We start from the raw sequence: 20,244 nt of genomic DNA, 5'->3' as shown, positions 1-20,244 counted from the left end.
ATTTCCTCCTCTGAGCAAGTGGAGGGAAGGCTTAACAGAATCACACAGAGGAGCTTGTGCTTTCTGCACCATGAACGTCAGACCTTCGTGCTTAGCAGAACGAGGTCCTTGCTGGCAGAGGTGGCTGGGGAGCCGTGGGCTAGAGGGCCGCCGTGTCTGTCTTCGCAGGAGGTCAGCTGCCGACACGCCGACCTGCTGAGCCTGGACCCGGCCGTGGTCAGCAGCGCCGGCTTGGCGGGCCTGCAGCAGCCGGGGGCCATCCACCTGCTGGAGGAAGCGCTGCTGCACCTGCTGCCCCAGGAGCCTCCTGCCAAGCGCGCTCGGGGCAGGCCCGGCCTCCCCGCCACCGTCAGCAGATGGATGGAGCTCGCCAGGTACGCCTGGGCCCCGACCCCGCTGGGGCCGAGGCCAATATATCTGATACAGTTACTTCGTTTATTTGGGAAAAACAAATTCCGTTTCGGTTACGTGAGGCTTCATCATAAGAAAGCCAGTGCCTAATTCTGAGGATGCTGGATTCGGGTGAAATTCACTTGCGCTTCTTTTCTGTAACACTAGTTTTTAGGTCTTCGGGTTCTGGGTGTAAGAGTGGAAGTGAGAGCGGGGGTTGTTGCCTCGCCGCTGGTGCATGGTCGCTCCTGTCTCTCTGAACTGAGTGCCGTGGTGGGTAGCGAGGCTCTGCGCCAGGCGCCGGCAGCAGCACAGCGCGGGTTAGACACCGCCAGCGGCGCAGGCAGCACCCTGGGCGGGAGGAAGGGCCTCTGCGGGGGCTGCTTCTGCCCGCGGGCGTCCTTACCCTCTTGTGTCTGGCGTGGCCATGGGCAGTAGTGACGCCTTGTGCGCTTGGGAGTTTCAGGGGGCAGAGTCTCAGGTCTTGGGTGTTGTCTGGATAAACGAAGCACACAGCTTTTAAGGGCCTAAACTTTTAAACATTTTTTTTCTAGCTTTATTAAGGCTTCCTCACACTTTTTATATTATGTTTGTGCATTCCTTTCAAACAGAATTTTTAAAAATATTTATTTATTTTTAATTGTTCATTTGGCTGTGCCGGGTCTTCGTTGTAGTGTGCGGGATCTTTAGTTGTGGCATGCAAACCCGCTCTTAGTTGCGACATGCATGTGGGATCTAGTTCCCGGACCAGGGGTCGAACATGGGCCCCTGGTCATTGGGAGCACGGGGTCTTTGCCACTGGACCACCAGGGAAGTCCTACATCATTGTTTTGACCACACTACAGCATATGTGGTCCAGGGACCGGGGGCCAGTGTAGGGTGGACCTAAGGCTGGTGTGTTTTCTGAATTCCTGGAGAATGCTTGTAGCTTCCTCTCCTCTTGGACTCCTGGGCCGTGGGCTGTTTTCCCACCTCCCTACCTCTGCCTCTGATTTGTTACCTTTAACTCCCCATGAGCAGGGCAGTAAGAGAGCTATAGCTATTAGATTTTTTTGGTCTAAATTTGGAGTCAGTGGGCTCTGAAAGAGAACCCGTGGGGCTTTTTGATGTAATAAACACATGAAATTTCATACCCAGGGAAGCACCAAACTCAGGAAGACCAGGAGGGAAGTGGTCCTCAGCTCGGTGGTCAGGCGACTGCAGGGTTAGGAAGAGAGGACATTTGTGTGGGGACTCAGAAGGTGGGAAGAAGTCTCTAGAGAAAAGGGAGCGAACTTACTGAACACTTGAGACTACCTTAAAGGGGGAGCTTGGCTGACGGACCAGCAGATTTGTGTTAACGGCAGAGATGAATGCTCTAGCCCGTGTCCAGGCTGTCAGTAGAATTGAGAAAGCCATAGAACGTGGAGTAAAACGTGTCATCTCTAGGACCAGGACTAATTCACCTGCTTTGGGGTTCTTAACTACATTCCAAATTTTAGGACTAGACAAGGATTCCAGATAGGTTACCACAGATAAGAGCAGTGTCTCAGCAATGAATTAACACAGAACAGGCTCATTTAATGAGTTAACTTACGCATTGTAAACCTATAATTTTCAGATTTTACTTTAAATGCGCTGTAGAATAACTTCTGCCTTCAGTACGGCTAAAGTAGTAAAACTTAATGGTAACTTCAAAATTTTTTAGATTTCATATTTTTACAAAACAAGAATAACGTATCTTTTTTGGTTAATTATAACGTATGACATCTTGATTTAATATCATTTCATTAGAGTAAAGACTTAAAAAATACTGGGGCATTCATTGATTTGGACTTATTTTTTTTCTTTTGGTTTGTTTTATAGGCTGTACAGGTCGATTGGAGAGTATGACACCCTCCGTGGTATTTTCAGCAGTGAGATAGGAACAAAGCAGATCACACAGGACGCGTTACTAGCAGAAGCGAGAAGTGATTATTCTGAAGCTGCGCGGCTGTATAACGAGGTAAAGTTGATCTCTACCAAGTGTGTTAGTTGCTTAAACACTTTTGATCTCTGAATGGAAAAATTGTTAGCTTTAGAATTTAGAGCTTCAAGTATTTCAGCTTTTATTCCTTAGAATTTACACAAAGATTAGCATCAGAAAATGGCTTCATAATAACCGCATGTGAGCTAAGTATTGTTATCCCTTACTCTTTTTAAGAAAACGTCACTGAATAAAAGAAAGCATGTTTTACCAAGTACGATAAAATTGTAAGATGTTACTTCAGTATCTGATATTATTATGTAATTTCCATTTGAGTAGATTGTGTTCATTCAGGAAGTAAAAAATTTATAAAGAGGTAGGTAAGAGTTGGTTTTGGGAACATGACTGAAGTTCAGGTTTGTGTTTGAGCTACCTGTGGCCGAGTGTGGATGTGTAGCAGCTACATACTTGGAGTTCAGGTCTGCGGCCTGTGTGAGAGATCCAGGTGGTGGAATCTTCTGCAATTTTCTGTAAACGTCTTATTTTCTAATTTCCATTCTGAGAGCTCTGTAAGTAGTAAATAATCTACAGTATTTACATCAAATTATGGGTCATTTAAAGTCTTCAGCTTATTCACTGGCTTCATTGTTAAGTTTCCCAGAGACGTGGTTCCCTCTTGGCTGGGGTTTTTAATACTCATTTGACTATTAGATTCCACTCAAGTTACTCTGTTTTCCCTTTTTTCTCCTCTTGTCATATGTCTGAAAATGGTTGTTCTTAGTACGAATGTTACACAGCCTACAGTGCAGATGTTTTCATTTGTACTGTTCGCAACTTTGTAAAATAATCTTACCAGGCCCTCAATAGACAAGAGTGGGCAGACGGTGAGCCCGCGGAAGCCGAGAAGGACTTCTGGGAACTTGCATCCCTCGAGTGTTACAACCAGCTTGCCGACTGGAAATCGCTGGCGTACTGCTCCACGGCCAGTGCTGACGGCGAGGGCGCCCCAGATCTCAGCAGGATGTGGAGTGAACCCTTCTGTCAGGTGTGTGGGGTCATTTCTGAGGCCACGGAAATAAATGTTTTAGATGGTCAGGTGTGCTCTCATTAGTCAAGTTGTTTAGAAGTGTTCAAAAACAGGGCAGTAGTTGTGCAGCAGTAGGGTATTTATACGACCAGACAGCCCCCAAACTGCATAATAAACTGCTCACCGCTTTTAGCTCAGCCTTTCAGAGTAAGCGGAGGCCTTTAAAAATGAACGTCAGCATCCCTGGCGTGACCACCGGGAGAACATTTCCTGTTGTGTCTGCGCGGCATTGCAGTCTCGCTGGGCCCGCCTGGCCCATCCGCACTGCTGTCCTCGGCCGTGCCTGGAGGTCCCTGTCTTTGTACCAGACGTCCAGTTGTCTTTCAGCTACAAGTAGTTGCCATTTTCTGTAGACCGTGTTCCTATGTATTTTGTGGTTATAAAATGAACCACTTTAGATGAACTTGTTCTAAAAATTGTAGCCTTAGGTGCTTTAACATTTGAAGCATTAAGCACCATCGCTTTGGCACCTGGGCCTGTAAAATGACACCAGAGATGCCGTGGTGATGCGATTCTTGCTCCTCAGGAGACCTGCCTGCCTCACATGATCCGCAGCAGGCTCAAGTCCCTGCTCCGTGGGGAGGGTGACCAGGCCCTGCTGACCTTCGTGGACGAGGCGGTGACCTCGGAGCTGCGGAGGGCCCTGCTCGAGCTCCGCTACAGCCAGGAGCTGAGTCTCCTCTACCTCCTGCAAGATGACGTCGACAGGGCCGAGTATTACATCAGAAACTGCATTCAGATGTTTTTGCAGGTAATATGACATCCCAGCCGGAAATGTGCCATCTCTGTGACCTTTCTGACATCGGTAAACTCCTGGGTGGGAATCACAGCAGCAGGTTCCCCTGACCGACCGCGTGATGGGCCCACCTTCCCCGCGTCCTGGTTCCCCTGAGGCCTGTGGACACCGGCCTTGGTCCTGGGGCCTTTTAGTGCCTTTCTCTGTTTTAGAACGTTCCACGTCTTGTGTCCCCTTGGGGTTTCCTTTCTCTGACTGTGGACGAGCACCTGAGAGCAGAGGCCCCGCCAGTCCCGGCTCTGTGTTCTCCTTTGGTGTCGGCTCGTTCTGTTGTTAAAGCCGTGTCTTGTGTAGAGTCTGTGAACATTTGTCGTTGCCATATATGGACGTTCACTGTCTTTGTTCTACTTTTCAAATGTGTTTGAGGTTGAGTAGTACACTTGAAGTTTATCGAAGAAGAAAGATTGGCTTCTGTAGTTGGCAGTTTTACATTATAGGATGTTGTGATTTTTAAGAATTGGTGGCAAATAGAGGTAGCAGTACCCGATTGTATTACTTTTATTGATTTTGTTGAACTGAAATGCAATTGAAAACCTAAATTAAAAAAGAAAATTACACTGTTTGTTAATTGCTCCCATGACCTAATTATTAACCACTCTGAGACGTCCTGTGTAACTGATGTGTTTATAGGGTAGCTGCTGTTTCATGTTGAGAACTGTGTTAAAATCTAATGCAGTAAATTGACTTGTAACCAGTGCTAACTAACTTCTTTCCAGAATTATTCTAGTATTGATGTCCTCTTACACAGAAGTAGACTCACCAAATTGCAGTCTGTGCAGACTTTCATAGAAATCCAGGAGTTCATCAGCTTTATTAGCAAACAAGGTAACGTTCAATTTATACCTGCCTTGTTTTTCTTTTATAATTTCGGAAGAGTTTTGGCTTCTGATCTTTTTGCCTAGTGATAGTACATGTTTCTTACTGTACGGGTTAGAAACTGCCTTGGGTTTATTCTACAAATGTATGTATTTGGGATTGTTGAAGTAAGTGTTTAACATGGTCAAGTGTGATTCTGGGCACTGGAGAAGCTTCCAAGGAGTAGTGGTCTGACACATGGCACCCACAGAGACAGAGGCAGGTCCAGGGCCCCATGAGAAACTGGGGTGACAGCACCCGGCCGGCAGGACCCCGAGTTGGGCGTGGTCGGGAGAGAGGAGCTCGCAGAGGACCGGCCTGACCCTGAGGTGCCAGAGCTTCTGTCCTGGGTGCCAGCTGGTACGGTGAGGCCAAGGGAGGCAATGCCCGGACCTGGAAGGCCATTCTGTTGCCGATGAGTAGGTTTTATCCTGGTGCTGATGGGAGGCCACCCAGAGTCAGAGGTAACGTCTTGACTGTAAATCTGAATTTCAGTTTTGGAGGCTTTTCAGAGTACTAATAAGAGTTGGTATTCAGAACTATCTACCTAGCTGTTCTCTGTTTTAAATCTGGAGAATGAGTTTCAAGTGCGTTATTATTAATGATGTATTATCCCAGGAGCTATGTTGATCTCTTTTCTCTATCTCTGTAGTTTCTAGTTTTTATAACTGCCTTATGAGATGTAGATCCTTTCTTCTCGTTTTGTAGGGCATCAGAGATCAAATAACTTGCCTAAGCTAATACATGAAGGATCCAGATTTTGAGCTCAGGACTGTGATTTAAGCTGAAAGAAAACCAAAGCTTTAAACATTAGCAGTGCGAAATTTAAATTTCATGAGGATTATCGTGAATCCCTTTACCGAAGCCCTCCAGGCCAGGTCGTTTGGGGTTATCTCCAGCCACCTAGTGTGCATACTGGGTTGGGCCTTGTGTGCAGTGGCCCGTCAGCCCACGACTGATGGCTGTCCACCGCCTGGGTGGGTGTCCCCACGAGTGGCGTAAACAGACTGTAAGTTGCCCTGTGATGATTCAGATCAGATTTTGCACACGGGAAAATTGGCTGCAACTCTGTGAAAAACATGTCAGTTTTCAGTGCTTTTTAGATTTTGGAATCGTGGATGGAGGATTGTGGACCTGTGCTAAATGTAGAGATTGTGTATGTTTATTTCCTCGTCTTCCCTCTATGGCCCGAAGAAATTGAGTTTTAATGCCAGAATATTTAAAATATGGTAGCTTTTGCTCCTGTTGTGAAAGATAAGACAAAACGTTTAAATTTGGACAAGAAACTTGACAGCTGTGCTTTGTAAGGTGGTCTGGTCACTGAGCCGTGGACATAGTCACACTCTGATATTATTTTTAGGCAATTTGTCATCTCACCTTCCCCTTAAGAGGCTTCTAAAAACCTGGACAAGTAGATATCCGGATGCTAAAATGGACCCCATGAACGTCTGGGATGACATCATCACGAATCGGTGAGATGCTGAGCCTTCTGAGTTGAATGTGGTTTCTTTTTTGAAGTTGCCAGAATAGCTTTTCTCCCAAACTGTGGTTTAGACAAATGTGGGGTCTGAGCCTCGTGGGCCAGTTTGCACTGAGGTTGTTCTGGCAGTACTCTCCGTGCGTCTTTGTGCCCTGGTCCGTTCCGTGCTGGGTGGGGAGAGAAGGCAGGGGCGTCCCCTCTGCTCCTGTCTCAGGGCTGAATGTGGGCGAGTGACATGGCGGCAAAGAAGATACTGCTTAACAACTTCTTGTTATTCTGTTATTATAACCTGGATTTTTGACACCCCCACCTCCTACCTCCCAGCTCTGTTACGTGCTGTATTCATCACTTCGCCAGGTCTGAGATTCTTTTCCTCACCTGTAACGGCCCTGGGTAATCCTAGGCAGGTATTAACTATATGTGTCGGAGAAGAGGTAATAGAGCCAGAACGGTTGTGAGTTATTTTATTCAAAAACACACAGTCAGTAGGACTGAAGGACTGTGATCCCATGTTTGGCATTCTTGCCGTTGGACCCTGTTTCCTCTGATACTACAGCTTTTTAAAATTTTACTTTTTATCCTTTTTGTTTTTCAAATTTTTTTACTTTTTATTTTGAGACAAGTTCTTACCTATAAAAAAGATTACAAGAAAAGTAGAACTCTCCTGTGTACCTTGTACCCAGATATACTTTTTTTTTTTTTTAACATTTTTTAACATGTTGCCGCGTTAGCATTTTTTTCTTTCTCTCCACATACATATATTTATTTTCGGAACCATTTGAGGGTAAGTTGCATACATCTATTTCTTTACCTCTTTGTTTATCGGTGTACCTTTCCTAAGAAAAAGAGTATATTCTTAGAACCACAGTACAGTAGTCACTTCTCTGTTTTCATTTTAATCTACAGCCTCAGTTTCAGTTCTGTCAGTTGTCCCATTAGCGTCCTTTAAAGCAATTTGTCTCTTAAGACAGGATCCAGTGCAGAGTCGTGTACACATTTAATTGATGTATCTTTTTGGTCCCCCCTAATCTGGAACAGGCCCTCGTGACACTGACACTCCTGGGGAATTTTCTGCAGTTTGGGTTTGGCTGTGTATCCTCCTGATTATGTTCGGGTGAAATACCCGTAGCCAGAATGCCACTGAAGTGGAGTATTCGTCCTGCGGCTTCGCATCTGGAAGCGCAGAGTGTCCTCCTGCCTTTTACTGGTGGTAGCAGTGTTGATTGCCTGGTTAATACTATGTCTGGTCTTGCTGGTGTACAAGCCCTGTTCTTTCCTCTGCAACTAACAAGCAGTGTGGGAGATGCTTTGAGACATGCCTGTATCCTGCTTCTGATGAGACCTACTCCTCCGTGTTCTGTGTCTGTGGATGACTTTAGCCCAGACCAGCCTTGTGCCGGGTCTTATTGCGGCAGGTGGGCTCCTTAGTTGTGGCTTTCCAGCTCCTTAGTTGCAGCGTGCATGTGGGATCTAGTTCCCTGACCAGGGATCAAACCCCGAGCCCCCTGCATTGGGAGCACGGGGTCTTAACCACTGTGCCACCAGGGAAGTCCCTCCAGGCTCATCTTGCAAAATTATCCTCCTGTGTTTCCTTCTAGAAATGTTGTAGTTTTAGTTCTTACATTTAGGTCTATGATCCAGTGGAAGATTTTTTTTTTTTTTTTTTTTTTTTGCGGTACGCGGGCCTCTCACCATTGCGGCCTCTCCCGTTGCGGAGCACAGGCTCTGGACGCGCAGGCCCAGCGGCCATGGCTCACGGCCCCAGCTGCTCCGCGGCATGTGAGATCCTCCCGGACCGGGGCACGAACCCGCGTCCCCTGCATCGGCAGGTGGACTCTCAACCACTGCGCCACCAGGGAAGCCCCAAGTGGAAGATAATTCTTGTAGATGGTATGAGGTAGGGATACATGTTCACTTTTTCCATATGGATAGCTAGTTGTCTACTCCCATTTGTTCAGAAGTCTTACTTTGTATCACTGAATTGCCTTGGCACCTTTTCTGAAAGTCAGTGACGGTTATGTCTGTGGGTCTGTGTTTGAATGCTCTGTTCTGTTCCTTGATTTATATGCATATCTGTTCACAGTATCACACTGTCTTCATTACTGATGCTTTATAGTAAGTCTTAAGTCAGATAGGGTGAGTTCTCCAACTTTGTTTCCTTTATGAAAACTGCTTTGTTTATTTTAGGTTGCTTACATTTTTATATACATTTTAGTATCTGCTTATCAATTTCTACCAGAGAAAAAAGAAAAACAGAGTTTGGGATTTTGTTGCCTCTAGATCAACTTTGGGAATTGCTGTCTTAACAGTGTAGAGTTCTCCAATTCATGAATATGGTATGTCTCTCCGTTTATTTAGGTCCTCTTTAATTTCAAAGATCTGTATCTTTTCCATCTGGAGATCTTAGCTGTCTTTTGTTAGATTTGCTCCTAAGTATGTATGGTTTTTTCAGCACTGTTGTGAACAGAGGGTTTTTTTTTTTCATTGTATTTTCTGGTTATTTGCTGTTCATATACTGATTTAATGAAAGTTGTTTTATCATGAATGGTGTTGAATTTTGCCAAATGCTTTTTCTGCATCTGTTTAACTGATCGTGTTGTTTTTCTGTTTTATTGTGTGTGTGTGTCTATAATATTGTTCAAATCTGCTATTTCCTTATTGATTTTCTGTCTGGGTGATCTGTCCATTGTTGACAGTGGTATTAAAACCCCCAACTATTATTGTATTGCTGTTTATTTCTCCTTCTAGTTCTATCAGTATTTGCCCTATATACCTATAGGTGCTTCATTGTTTGGTGCATAAATATTTACAGTCGTTGTATTTTCTTGACAGATTGGCAGTTGGCCCCTTTATCATCATGTAGTGACCTTCCTTGTATCTTTTTATCAGTTAGCTTAAAATCTTATTTCGTCTGGTATAGTATAGCTACCCCTGCTTTTTTTAGGTTACCATTTGCTTGAAATATCTCTCCCACCCTTGTCAGTGTGTCTTCAGAGCGAAAGTGAGTGTATTGTAGGCAGCATATCGTTGGAGATCTTTTTTTTTTTTTTTTTCCTTCCGGCCCGTGCCTCATGGCTTGTGGGATCTATGTTCCCTGACCAGGGATTGAACCTGGGCTACGGCAGTGAAAGTGCCTGGGGTCCTAACCACTGGACCTCGAGGTAACTCCCTGGATCTTGTTTTTTTTAATCGCTTGGAGAATCTAAACCATTTACATTTGAAGTAATTATCAGTAGGTAAGGCTTACTGTTGCTATTTTGTTAATTGTTCTCTGACAGTTTTGTGGGTTCATTACCCCTTGTTGCTTATCCTGTTCTCTTTTTGTGTGATTTGATGGATGACTTTTTGTTTGGTGGGCTTTGACTTCTTCATCGTGATCTTTTGTGTGACTACTACAGTTTTTTCTTTGTGTTTACCACAAGGCTTACATAAACTATCTTGTAACACCTGATTTTAAGCTGATAACAACTTAACTGTGATAACATTCTTAAACTTTATTATGCTTTTGTGTCCTCATCCCTCTTACATTTTAGGTTATTGATGTTACAGTTTACATATTTTTATATCATGCATCCAATACCAGATTATTGAAGTTATGGTTATATTTAATACATTTGTTTTTTAAGTTTTAAACTAGAGTTGTCAGTGAATTACATACCACCACTGCCGTATTAGAGAATTCGACTTTGGTTTTATAGTTACCATTACCAGTGAGTTATGTACTAACTTCATATGTTTCTGTGATGTTAATTAGCATCACAGTTCTGCTTGAAGAACTCCCTTTAGCTTTCTTGTAAGGCAGGCAGGTCTGGTAATGGACTCCCTCAGCTTTTGTTTATCTCTTCTTCATTTCTGAAGGACAGCTTTGCCAGATACAGTATTCTTGGTTGACAGTTCTTTTTTTCTTTCAATATTTTGAATGTATCACCCCATTCTCTCCTGTCCTGAAATGTTCCTTTTGAGGACTTTGCCTATAGTCTTACTGGGTGGGGGGTGGGAGGGTTCCCTTGTGTGACATGTCGCCTTTCTCTTGCTGCTTCCAAAAGTCTTTGTCTTGGACTTTGGACACTTCAGTTGTAATGTGTCTCGGTGTACCCCTGTTTGGATTCAACCTACTTGGGTTCTTTTTTTTTTCCCCTCCAAGTATTTATTTATTTATTTATTTGGTTGCACTGAGTCTTCGTTGCAGCAGGTGGGCTCCTTAGTTGCAGCAGGTGGGCTCCTTAGTTGTGGCAGGTGGGCTCCTTAGTTGTGGCAGGCAGGTTCCTTAGTTACGGCAGGCAGGCTTCTTAGTTGCAGCTCGAGGGCTCCTTAGTTGTGGCTTGCGAACTCTTAATTGCCACAAGCATGTGGAACCTAGCTCCCTGACCAGGGATCGAACCCTGGAACCCTGCATTGTTGGGGTCTTTTGGGATTCAAGGATCTGGGTGTCCATATCTCTCCTCAGGTTAGGGAAGTTTTCAACCATTATTGCTTTAAATGTACTTTGTCTTTTTCTTTATCTCTTCTCCTTCTGGGATTTTTATAATGGGTGTGTTGTTTCTCTTATGCTCTGCTACACTCTTTTTCATTCTGTTTTCTTTTGCTCCCCTGACTGGATAATTTCATTGAATCTGCTGCATGGTTGAATCTGCTTTTGAAGCTCTCTGTTGAATTCTTCAGTTCCAGGATTCCTGTTTTTGTTTTTTGATGGTTTTTGTCTTTTTGTTAAACTCTCATTTTGTTCATGCATTGTTTTCCTAATTTCACTTAGTTGTCTGTGCTTTCTTGTAGTTCACTGACTTCTTTAAGTGGATTATTCTGAATTCTTGTCCGACAGTTCACAGATCTCAATTTCTTTAGGGTCAGGTATGGAGCTTTCTTAGTTTCCTTTGGTGGCATCATAGCTGATTTTTCGTGATCCTTGGTTCCCTATGTTGGTATCTGCATCTGAGTAAATGGTCTTGTTCAGACTTTGCAGAGATAGTCTTTCACCAGTCAGCTCAGCCTGGGGCTCTGGATGTGCCAGCTGGTAGCTTCCTTGGGCAGGTGGAACCTGCTGTTGTGTATTTGGGGTGAGGCTGCTGCCTGAGCTCTGAGGTTGGGGGTCGGGGTGCCGCTGGCCCAGCACAGTTGGGTAGGACTGGGGTCCTGCCCCAGCGCAGCTGTAGCATGGCTCTGTGTTGCCTGCATTCTCTGGTCAGGCTTCCTAGGTGGCCGGGACTGGGTGCCATGCTCAGCAGTAGGTGGGGTACTGCCCCAGGGGGTCGGGGGAGGCAGCCAAGCTGGCCCCAGGGCCAGCATAACTCATCGTTTGGGGACCCAGATCAGGTGGGACTGCACAGCGAATTCCCTGGCTAGGCAGGCCACCGGTTTGCCTCTGCAGACGGGAAGGGAGAGGCTCCAGCACCACGGTGCACTGGGCTGTGGGGTTTCCCCACGTGCCCTGGTGAGGTTCCCCGGCTAGGTGAGCTGAAGGCTCTTCGGCAGGTTGGTTTCCCTGCCCGTGCGCGAGGGGCCACCATACAGGCCCCCGGCTGGCCAGACTCTTGTTTGGGAACCAAAAGAACCGTGAGCCAAGCTCCCTGGACTGCTGGGCCGGAGTCCTGGCTGTGTCCACCGGCAGGCGCTCTGAGCACGTTCTGCTGTGAGCAGGGTCGCAGCGTGGGCTATGCAGGTACCCCGAGCTCCGGCTGGGTTTCCCAGTCAGGTGGGTGGGGCTGGGAATTAGCTCCCTGCCCAGGCAGAGGGCAGAACACGCTCCAGGCCAGCAAGGCTCATTGTTTGGGTCCTGAATCGGGCAGACGCGCGCCCTGCCCAGCTCCCTGGTCAGACTGGGCCACCGTGTCGGCTCAGGCACGTGAAGCCACTGGTTAGCATTTCTGCTCGGGCTCTGCTGGGACTGCCTGGCAGGATCCCAGCCCTGGTAGTTGTAAGCCCCACCCCGTCTTCTGTCATACCCTGAGCCCCGCGATGCCTGGGAGGTGAGACCCACAGCCCTGGGCTTTCCTCTTCCCACTGGAGAAACCGTAGGCTCGGGGGCCCTGGCTGCGGTCCCAGTGTGGCTTCTTCTCGCACCCTTCAAGTGGGGTCCCTCGCAGTCCCTGGGGTGTGGGGCTGTTTTCACCTCATCCCCATGTTGTGGGATTTTCCCAGTGCTGTCTTGTCCTTGAGTGTTGTTGGTTGGTTTTCCTGTGAGGGGGACCGAGGTCGAGAATGACCTGTGTCACGATCTGGATGATGTCACTTATCTTTGCTGTTTGTGGTGTGGTGACATCACTTGTCTTTGCTGTGTTCATGATGTAATATGTTGCTTTTTTTAAAAATTTATTTATTTTTGGCTGTGTTGGGTCTTCGTTGCTGTGCACAGGCTTTCTCTAGTTGTGGCGAGTGGGGGGCTACTCTTCGTTGTGGTACGCGGGCTTCTCATTGCAGTGGCTTCTCCTGTCACGGAACACGGGCTCTAGGTGCACGGGCTTCAGTAGATGTGGCTTGCAGGCTCTAGAGCGCAGGCTCAGTTGTTGTGGCACACGGTTTTTGATCCATGAAATAGTTAGAAGTGAGTTTTCTGTGTCTCTTATTTATTGATTTCTGAATTAACTCCTTGTGGTTATAAACACACACTGTATGGTTTCAGCCTTTTTAAATTTATTGAGACTTGTTTTATGACCAAGCGTATGGTCTACTTTAGTAAATACACCATGTGCACTTGAAAATCCTGTGTATTCTGCAGTTCTTGGACTGCAGAATGTTTATAATTTTCATTTAGATTGAGGTGGTCAATTGTGTTTTTCAGATCTTCCATGTCTTTAGTGATTTTTTTTGTTTAGCTCCATCTGCTGTTGAGATTGGGATTTCAAAACCTCCTACTGTGATTGTGGAATTGTCTGTTTGCCTAATAATCAGTTATTAGGCACATACATGTTGATAATTGCTGTGTCTTCCTGATGAAATGTGCACTTTAGCTTATGTTGCAGTAAAGACACATTGACGTGTGTACTTCACGTATATGTATATATATATATATATATATATATATATGAAGTAACAGTGAAAATATTAACAGATAATATATTTTTGCTTTAAATAGTCTAACATGATTCAGAACTTACAAGGAACAGTCTTTTATACTCACCATTTCTTTTTCTTTCTTTCTCTCTCTCTCTCTCTCTTTTTTCCTTTCCTTTTTTTTTTGCGGAGAGGCCATGCTGCATGGCATGTGGGATCTTAGTTCCCCAACCAGGATTGAACCCATGCCCCCTGCAGTGGAAGGGCGGAGTCTTAACCACGGGACCACCAGGGAAGGCCCTACACTCACCATTTTTGATGCTTATCATTTGTTCCTGAAGATCCAAGTTTTCCTCTAATATTTCCCTTCAGCTGAAGATTTTCCTTTAGCAGTTCTTGGAATTCAGATCTGCCTGTGATGAATTCTCTTGCTTTTCCTTTGCCTGAGGTGTCTTTATTTCACTTCATTCCTGAAGAATATTTTCTCAGGGTATAGAGTACTGGGGGATCATTTGTCCTCTATGTAGGGAAGGTCATGCTTGTTCAAATGGTTGTTCCCCAGTATGTAATGTGTCATATATGGGGGCTGGTGTCAAGATTGTTTTTTTTAATTGTTGGTTATCAGTTTAATTATGATGTGTCTGTGTATGGTTTTCTTTGAATTTATCCAGTTTGAGCTTCACCAAGCTTCTTGAATCTGTACATATATGTCACCAAATTTGGGAAATTTTCTGTTATTGTTTCTTCAAGTATTTTTTTTGCCCCAATTTTTCTCGTTTGTGGGATGCCAATTACACATATATTAGACCTTTTGACATTGTCCCACAGGTTCACTTTCATTCAATCTTTTTTCTCTTTATTCTTCAGATTAGATCATTTCTATTGATCTGTCTTCAAACTCACTGTTGTTTCCTCTTTTAATTCTGTCTAGTGAATGTTTTATTTCGGGTACTTTTCAGTAAAATTTCTATTTGGCTCTTTTTACACTCCCTCTCTGCTGAGATACCTACTTTTTCGTTTATTCCATGTGTATTTTTCTTGACCCCTTAGAGATGGTTAAAATAGCTGTTTAAAGGTCCTTGTATGACCTTTGCCAACCTATTGATCATCTCAGAGTCGACATCTGCTTACTGTCCTTTTCACTAAAAACAGGCACATTTTCTTGGGTTCTTTGGATTTCGGTGAATTTTGGCTTGTGTCCTAGAAAGTGTGTAGACTGAGCCCCTTTACAGCTCCCAGGGGACGTGGGCTGTTCTGACCCTGCAGCAGCCGGCCCCTTAGACTTGCACCTGGGCTCTCGCTTTCTCCTGGCTCAGGTCTCAGTTCAGCTCTCAAGTCAGTCCTGCACATGTGCCCGTCGCGGGGTAGCCACGGCCCACACGGCTTCTTGTTTGGAGCTTGAGGCTCCCTTGTCCGCTCTCTCCCCTGCAGGGTTCCCTTTGCAGCCTTTGGTTCCTCTGGGCACAACACAACAGGGCTTGCTTCTTTCAGAGTCTTCGTACTCAGGCTGCCACGCTCCACGTTGTGGTTGTCCTTGTGGCAGAACTGGGAGAAGATAGAGAAAAGCAGGACACTCACCACAGTGGCAGAACCTTTTTCTGGTCTCTGCGTCCTTGAAGGTGGCTGTCTCTTGCTGACCCTCAGACCCCTGGGTGGTTGTGATTGCATACTACCCCGTTTCTAGCCGTCACCAGCAGAAGGGCGGCTGTGGCGCCTCCTGTGGCCTCACCAGAGCCAGGGCTCTGTCACTTTTACCAAGATGGCTCTTTCCGGGCTCCTTCCTCCAAGGGCTGACACAAGAGCATGGCAGGTATCACCTTTGTTTCACCTGTGCCCTCCCTCTGGGACTTCCTGGCTACCCTGCCTTGCGGAGTGGAATGCCCTCTTCTCGCTGGTGACGGCGTGTCCTTCTCCCCTGCTGCCCCACTTTCTGGGAGCCCAGGCCCTCGTTCACGCCACAGGGTGACATTCCTGTTCACGCGTTGCTTCTCCAAGTGTTTACCCAGCACCCGGGGTCCACCACCTTCGCTTGTTTAGCTCTTGGGAAGGAAGTGGGCACTTGCGTGGTGGTCATGGGGTCAGGAGTACAGGAGCAGATCCGTGGCTGGGGAGGCTGCTTGTTGGGAAAAACTGAAAAAAATAAGCAAGAGAGGTGTGAGACTTGCTAGTTTATGTGGCTGCAGTGTTTCTAAGAAATCGAAATTAGTCCGCAGATGCACAGAAAGTTAGTTGACTATTAATTGGGGTGAATGTTGTATGTTCAGGTCCTTTGTCCGTGTTACTGACAACGAAAATAATGAAACTAGAATCATGGGAACCAAGTCAAATATGTAAATCATGATACAAATAAGAATAACCTTCTGGCCGTCCATGTGATACAGCCGTTGTTCTCGGTGGTGGTAACCTGCCCGCTGCTTGACACTGTCCACGTGTGTGACGAAGACCTTAGATTCAGAGATAAAAGGAGAAAAATGGTGTTGACTCAACACAGGGTGTGCTGTCCATTTGTTAAGAGAGCAGGTTGCGAGTGTGAATACTTCACTTTGTGGAGGTGGAAGCAGTAGATGCTGTCTGGAAAATTGTGTTGAAGTACCCTCAGTGATCTTCCAAGAGCTGGTTAATTAAAATGGGGGTTAAGTCCCGTTCTGAGAGTGTATATTTATAGTCTAAAAAATGAGCAAAATTTTAACAACTGTAGAATTTCTGTCTGAATGCTGTCCAGCAGCTTCCTGAATCTCAGAGATTTCTTTTATGCGTCCGGCATTAATTCTTATTTTTCTTTGTTTCCTGTAGATGTTTCTTTCTCAGCAAAATAGAGGAGAAGCTCAGTCTCCTTCCGGACGATGGTGGTGTGAGTGAGGATGCGGACGGGATGGGCGTGCAGGCTCTGGGGGAAGATGCTCGGTCTCTGATCGCGAGCTGCAAGTTCTCCATGAGGCTGCAGATGGTGGAGAGCGCACGGAAGCAGGTGGGCACGCCCGGGTCACAGACGATCCAAAACTGGCGTTCTTTAAACTTAGCTTTTCTTTAAAATCTGAAGCTTAGAGATAATTGAGTAGTTAGTACTTTTTTTTTCTCTATAAGGAAGTACACTTGAAGAAATACTTACTTAAAAATTTCCAGAAAGCCTCTAAAGTTTATTATACACTTGTTAATCATCTCAAAATGATTATTCTCTGCTTTACTTATAAAGAAAAGGTTTTCTCTTATTTAACAAAATGAATGCTTGCCAGGTAGTAACAAATTATATTTAGGTTTAGTTTGTGGAAATCCATCATTTGATAATAAGATCCTTTCTTGATAAAAGGGCGGTTTGCTTAAAAGTCACATATAAGCATTTCAACTGTATTAAATTATATTTTTCATGTAATTAAATCATATTTGGATATACTAGGGGAGCTTGCTGTTTTAATGACCCTATATTGATTGCTATTATAAAGCAAAGAATATTATTCTAGTACAAATAATATTTCTGTTTTGTGGGTTTAAAGGCTCATTTATAGGTGTTTCTTTGAGATGGGTCTTGTATCAGGAATTTTTATATTTCCCATAACAGCAGCCTAAGTGAATAAAGGAAGTAATAACTCTGTCAGTTCCCTGCGTTCAGTTCTGGACGAGCTGGCCTTCAGATGCTCTCAGATACTCCACCGAGGAGGCCCTGCCCCCTCGCCTGGTCTCCCCAGGCTCTCCCCTTGAAGTTGTGGATGCTGTGGGTGTTTCAAGTCGTGCCCCCTCCCCACTGCGTCTTTCTGGACTCAGGTAGTGTCTTCCCTCACTGTTTCCCGCAGAGAAAAAGGAGATGCTGTTTTTCCAGCAGGCCCTGGCCATTTCGCCCTCCATCCCCTCAGCTCCGGGTGCAGCAGGGAGTGGCCGGGGCCGAGGTGGCGCATGTGGCCTCTCAGCAGGAAGTGAGGGGCACATCCCAGGGCGGGGGTGCAGTGGGTGCTCCCCGCTGCTGGGGGCAGGGCACAAGAAGAGGGGCCAGGAGGGCCCCATGGAGCGGGGGGCATTTGGGGGTGGTAGGAGAGGCAGGTACGGAGATACGTTTAAACAGAATCCCAAGGGGAGAAGCTGGGAGTTGTGGAGGCCGCTGTGGGCGGACGGCTTGTCTCCTGATGCTGGTTTGAGGTGGATTGTAGAGCATGTGACCCAGCACTAGGGACTGGAGGCTAGGAGGTCATCGAAGGTCTTGGACGTGCTGGTGGGGATGAGAACTGTGTGAAATGTACACTCTTATATGCAGATGTAATAAGGCCAGAGACTGCAGGAATGACGAGGGTGGCTGGACTCCTGGACTGAGTGGTTGGAAGGGTCGTAACAAGGACGCACAGGACTGATGTCAGTGTCCTTGAAGCTCAGCAGGGAATTAGATGTAAAAGACATCCCCAAACAACCAGCTAAGTAAAAAACAGAGAAATGTGTATTAAAACTAAAAACTTCTGTGCCTCAAATGGCACACTCAAGAAAGTGAAGAGACAACCCATATGATGGGAAAAAATATTTGGAAATCATGTATCTGGTAAGGGTCCGCTTATCCAGAATACATAAATAACTCTTTACAACCGAACAACAGAAAGTCAAACAACCCAGCGAGAAAACAGGCAAAGGATCTGAATAGACATTTCTCACAAGAAGACACACAAGTGGTCAGTACGCACATGAAAAGACACTCAGGGCGCTTCCCTGGCGGTCCAGTGGTTAGGACTCCGCACTTCCACTGCAGGGGGCACGGGTTCGATCCCTGGTTGGGGAACTTAAGATCCCGCAAGCCGTGTGGCATGGCGAAAGAAAGAAAGAAAGAGGGAGAGAGAGAGAAAGAAGGAAAGAAAAGACACTCAGCACCACGAGTCATCAGGAGGATGTAGGTCAAACCACAGCCAGGTCCCGCTGCACACCCACAGGACGGCTGGAGTGGAGGGACGGCCCTCCGTGCAGGGAGGTGAGCAGTGCAGCCACCGTGGAAATCAGTCTGGCAGCTCCTCCAAAAGCCAGAGGGTTACCATTTGACCCAGCAGTTCCCCTCCTCGGTATATACCCAAGAGAAATGAAAACTTAACGTCCACACAGAAATCTGTATACAGATTCTTTGTGTTCATTGAAATTAGAAAAAAGAGCATTATTCAGAATAGCCAAAAGGTGGCAACAACACGAAGGTTTATCAGTAGATAAATAGATAAATGAGCTGTGGTTTAGGCAAGCAGTGCATGTTACGCAGCCACAGCGAGGGGTGAAGTTCTGATGCGAGCACCACCTGACACACTCCCTGGGTAGGACGTGTCCGGAACGGGCAGACCCGGGGCAGAAGGCTGTAGTCTCTGGGGGCTGGGGGAGGGGAGCAGATGCCTGTGGATGGAGGGTTTCTTGGCGGACGACAGAGTCCTGGAATCAGACGGCAGCCATGGGTGCCCCGCTGCGTGAGTGTCCCGGAGACTCTGGACTGTGTATCTGTCCCCGCGGTGAAGCTAAGGTGATGGGTCGCTGCGGGCCAGCGAGGAGCTCCTCTCGTACAGTGACCTGACTTCTCATCATCTTCCTGTGTCATCTTTCTGCTTTCTCTCTTCCGCCGTGTAGAATAATTTCTCGCTTGCCTTGAAACTGCTGAAGGAGCTGCACAGAGAGTCAAAAACACGGGAGGACTGGCTCGTGAAGTGGGTGCAGAGCTACTGCCGGCTCAGCCACGGCCGGGCCCGGGCCCAGCGCCCGCCCGAGCAGCTCTGCGCGGCGCTGAAGACGGTGCCCCTGCTGGGTACGAGGCTCTTCTCCTCCCACAGTTTGTGTTGTGGCTGTGTGTCTTCTCGCAGTATCCTTTGTGCTGCTTTATCTGACAGTGGGAATTAAATTTGTAAAAGTTTTATTAAGTATTTACCGAACATGCGGTGCCAAGGTGCTGTGTGTCCAGTAATGCTACCGCCTGTGACTCCTGGAGCTTTTGTTTCTTCATCTGTAAACTAAAGTTGAAGTTCTAAAATGTCCTCTTTAAGACTTAGCCAAATTTGGGGTGTAACAGTTTAATTATTTTGAAAACTTTATGTTTACATACAAGAACTGCCTAAAACAATTAGCCATGAGAGCCTTTTTCCTCCTCAGTTCTTCTGTCTGTGATGACGTGGCCTGTAAGGCTGAGCGGGAGCCCCGTGTGTGGGTCCCGGGTCTCGTGTGCACATCCCAGGTGCACGGCAGGGCTTTCCTGTGGCCTCCCGCTGGTCCCGGGCCCGGCTCTTGGGCAGGACGGGGAAGCACTTTCCACGTTGATCCCAGGATCGGAAAATGACGCTGTGACTGCTCAGCTCTTTTATAGGCTTTTCGGGGGGGCAGGAGGAGTTTGCTGCCATGAAGACGGCACTCGGTTCTCGTGATAATGACCGGCTGCCGTCGGTCACGGCCCTGTGAAGTAAGCGTCTCCCGGAGGAGCAGGTGGTGTGCGTGCAGGACTTGCCGGGTGACAGCCCTTTCTCTTCTCGACCTCTGCACGCTGTAGGCTTGCCCAGAGCCACACGGCCGGACGTAGTACTAGACCTTGGACTGCGGTGGTCTCTGTTGCCTTGTCAGCTGTAGGTCACAGCATCAGTATAAAAATCTGCGTTATTGATGTACATGCACGAATGCATTAGAAAGCACACTTCCTGTTCTCTGTTAACACAAAGAAGTGCTTGGACAAAATGCAGAAGGGTGATGCTTGAATGAAAGTTTATTTGGTGTTTTAA

At 46.5% G+C, this 20,244-nt stretch overlaps 1 protein-coding gene across 1 annotated transcript in view; it reads left to right on the top strand.

Moving 5' to 3' along the window:
• Window positions 1-20,244, top strand: part of PRKDC (protein kinase, DNA-activated, catalytic subunit) — a 151,149-nt gene that overhangs the window by 113,325 nt on the left and 17,580 nt on the right. Inside the window, 8 exon segments of the mRNA XM_032609378.1 lie at window positions 169-374; window positions 2,236-2,374; window positions 3,192-3,380; window positions 3,949-4,173; window positions 4,935-5,043; window positions 6,434-6,545; window positions 16,334-16,508; window positions 19,112-19,286. Coding sequence (XP_032465269.1) covers window positions 169-374; window positions 2,236-2,374; window positions 3,192-3,380; window positions 3,949-4,173; window positions 4,935-5,043; window positions 6,434-6,545; window positions 16,334-16,508; window positions 19,112-19,286 — 1,330 coding nt within the window.

The sequence above is a fragment of the Phocoena sinus genome, chromosome 17 (assembly GCF_008692025.1).
Source record: "Phocoena sinus isolate mPhoSin1 chromosome 17, mPhoSin1.pri, whole genome shotgun sequence".
Lineage (NCBI taxonomy): Eukaryota > Metazoa > Chordata > Mammalia > Artiodactyla > Phocoenidae > Phocoena > Phocoena sinus.
This window is presented reverse-complemented; position numbering and strand designations above follow the sequence as displayed.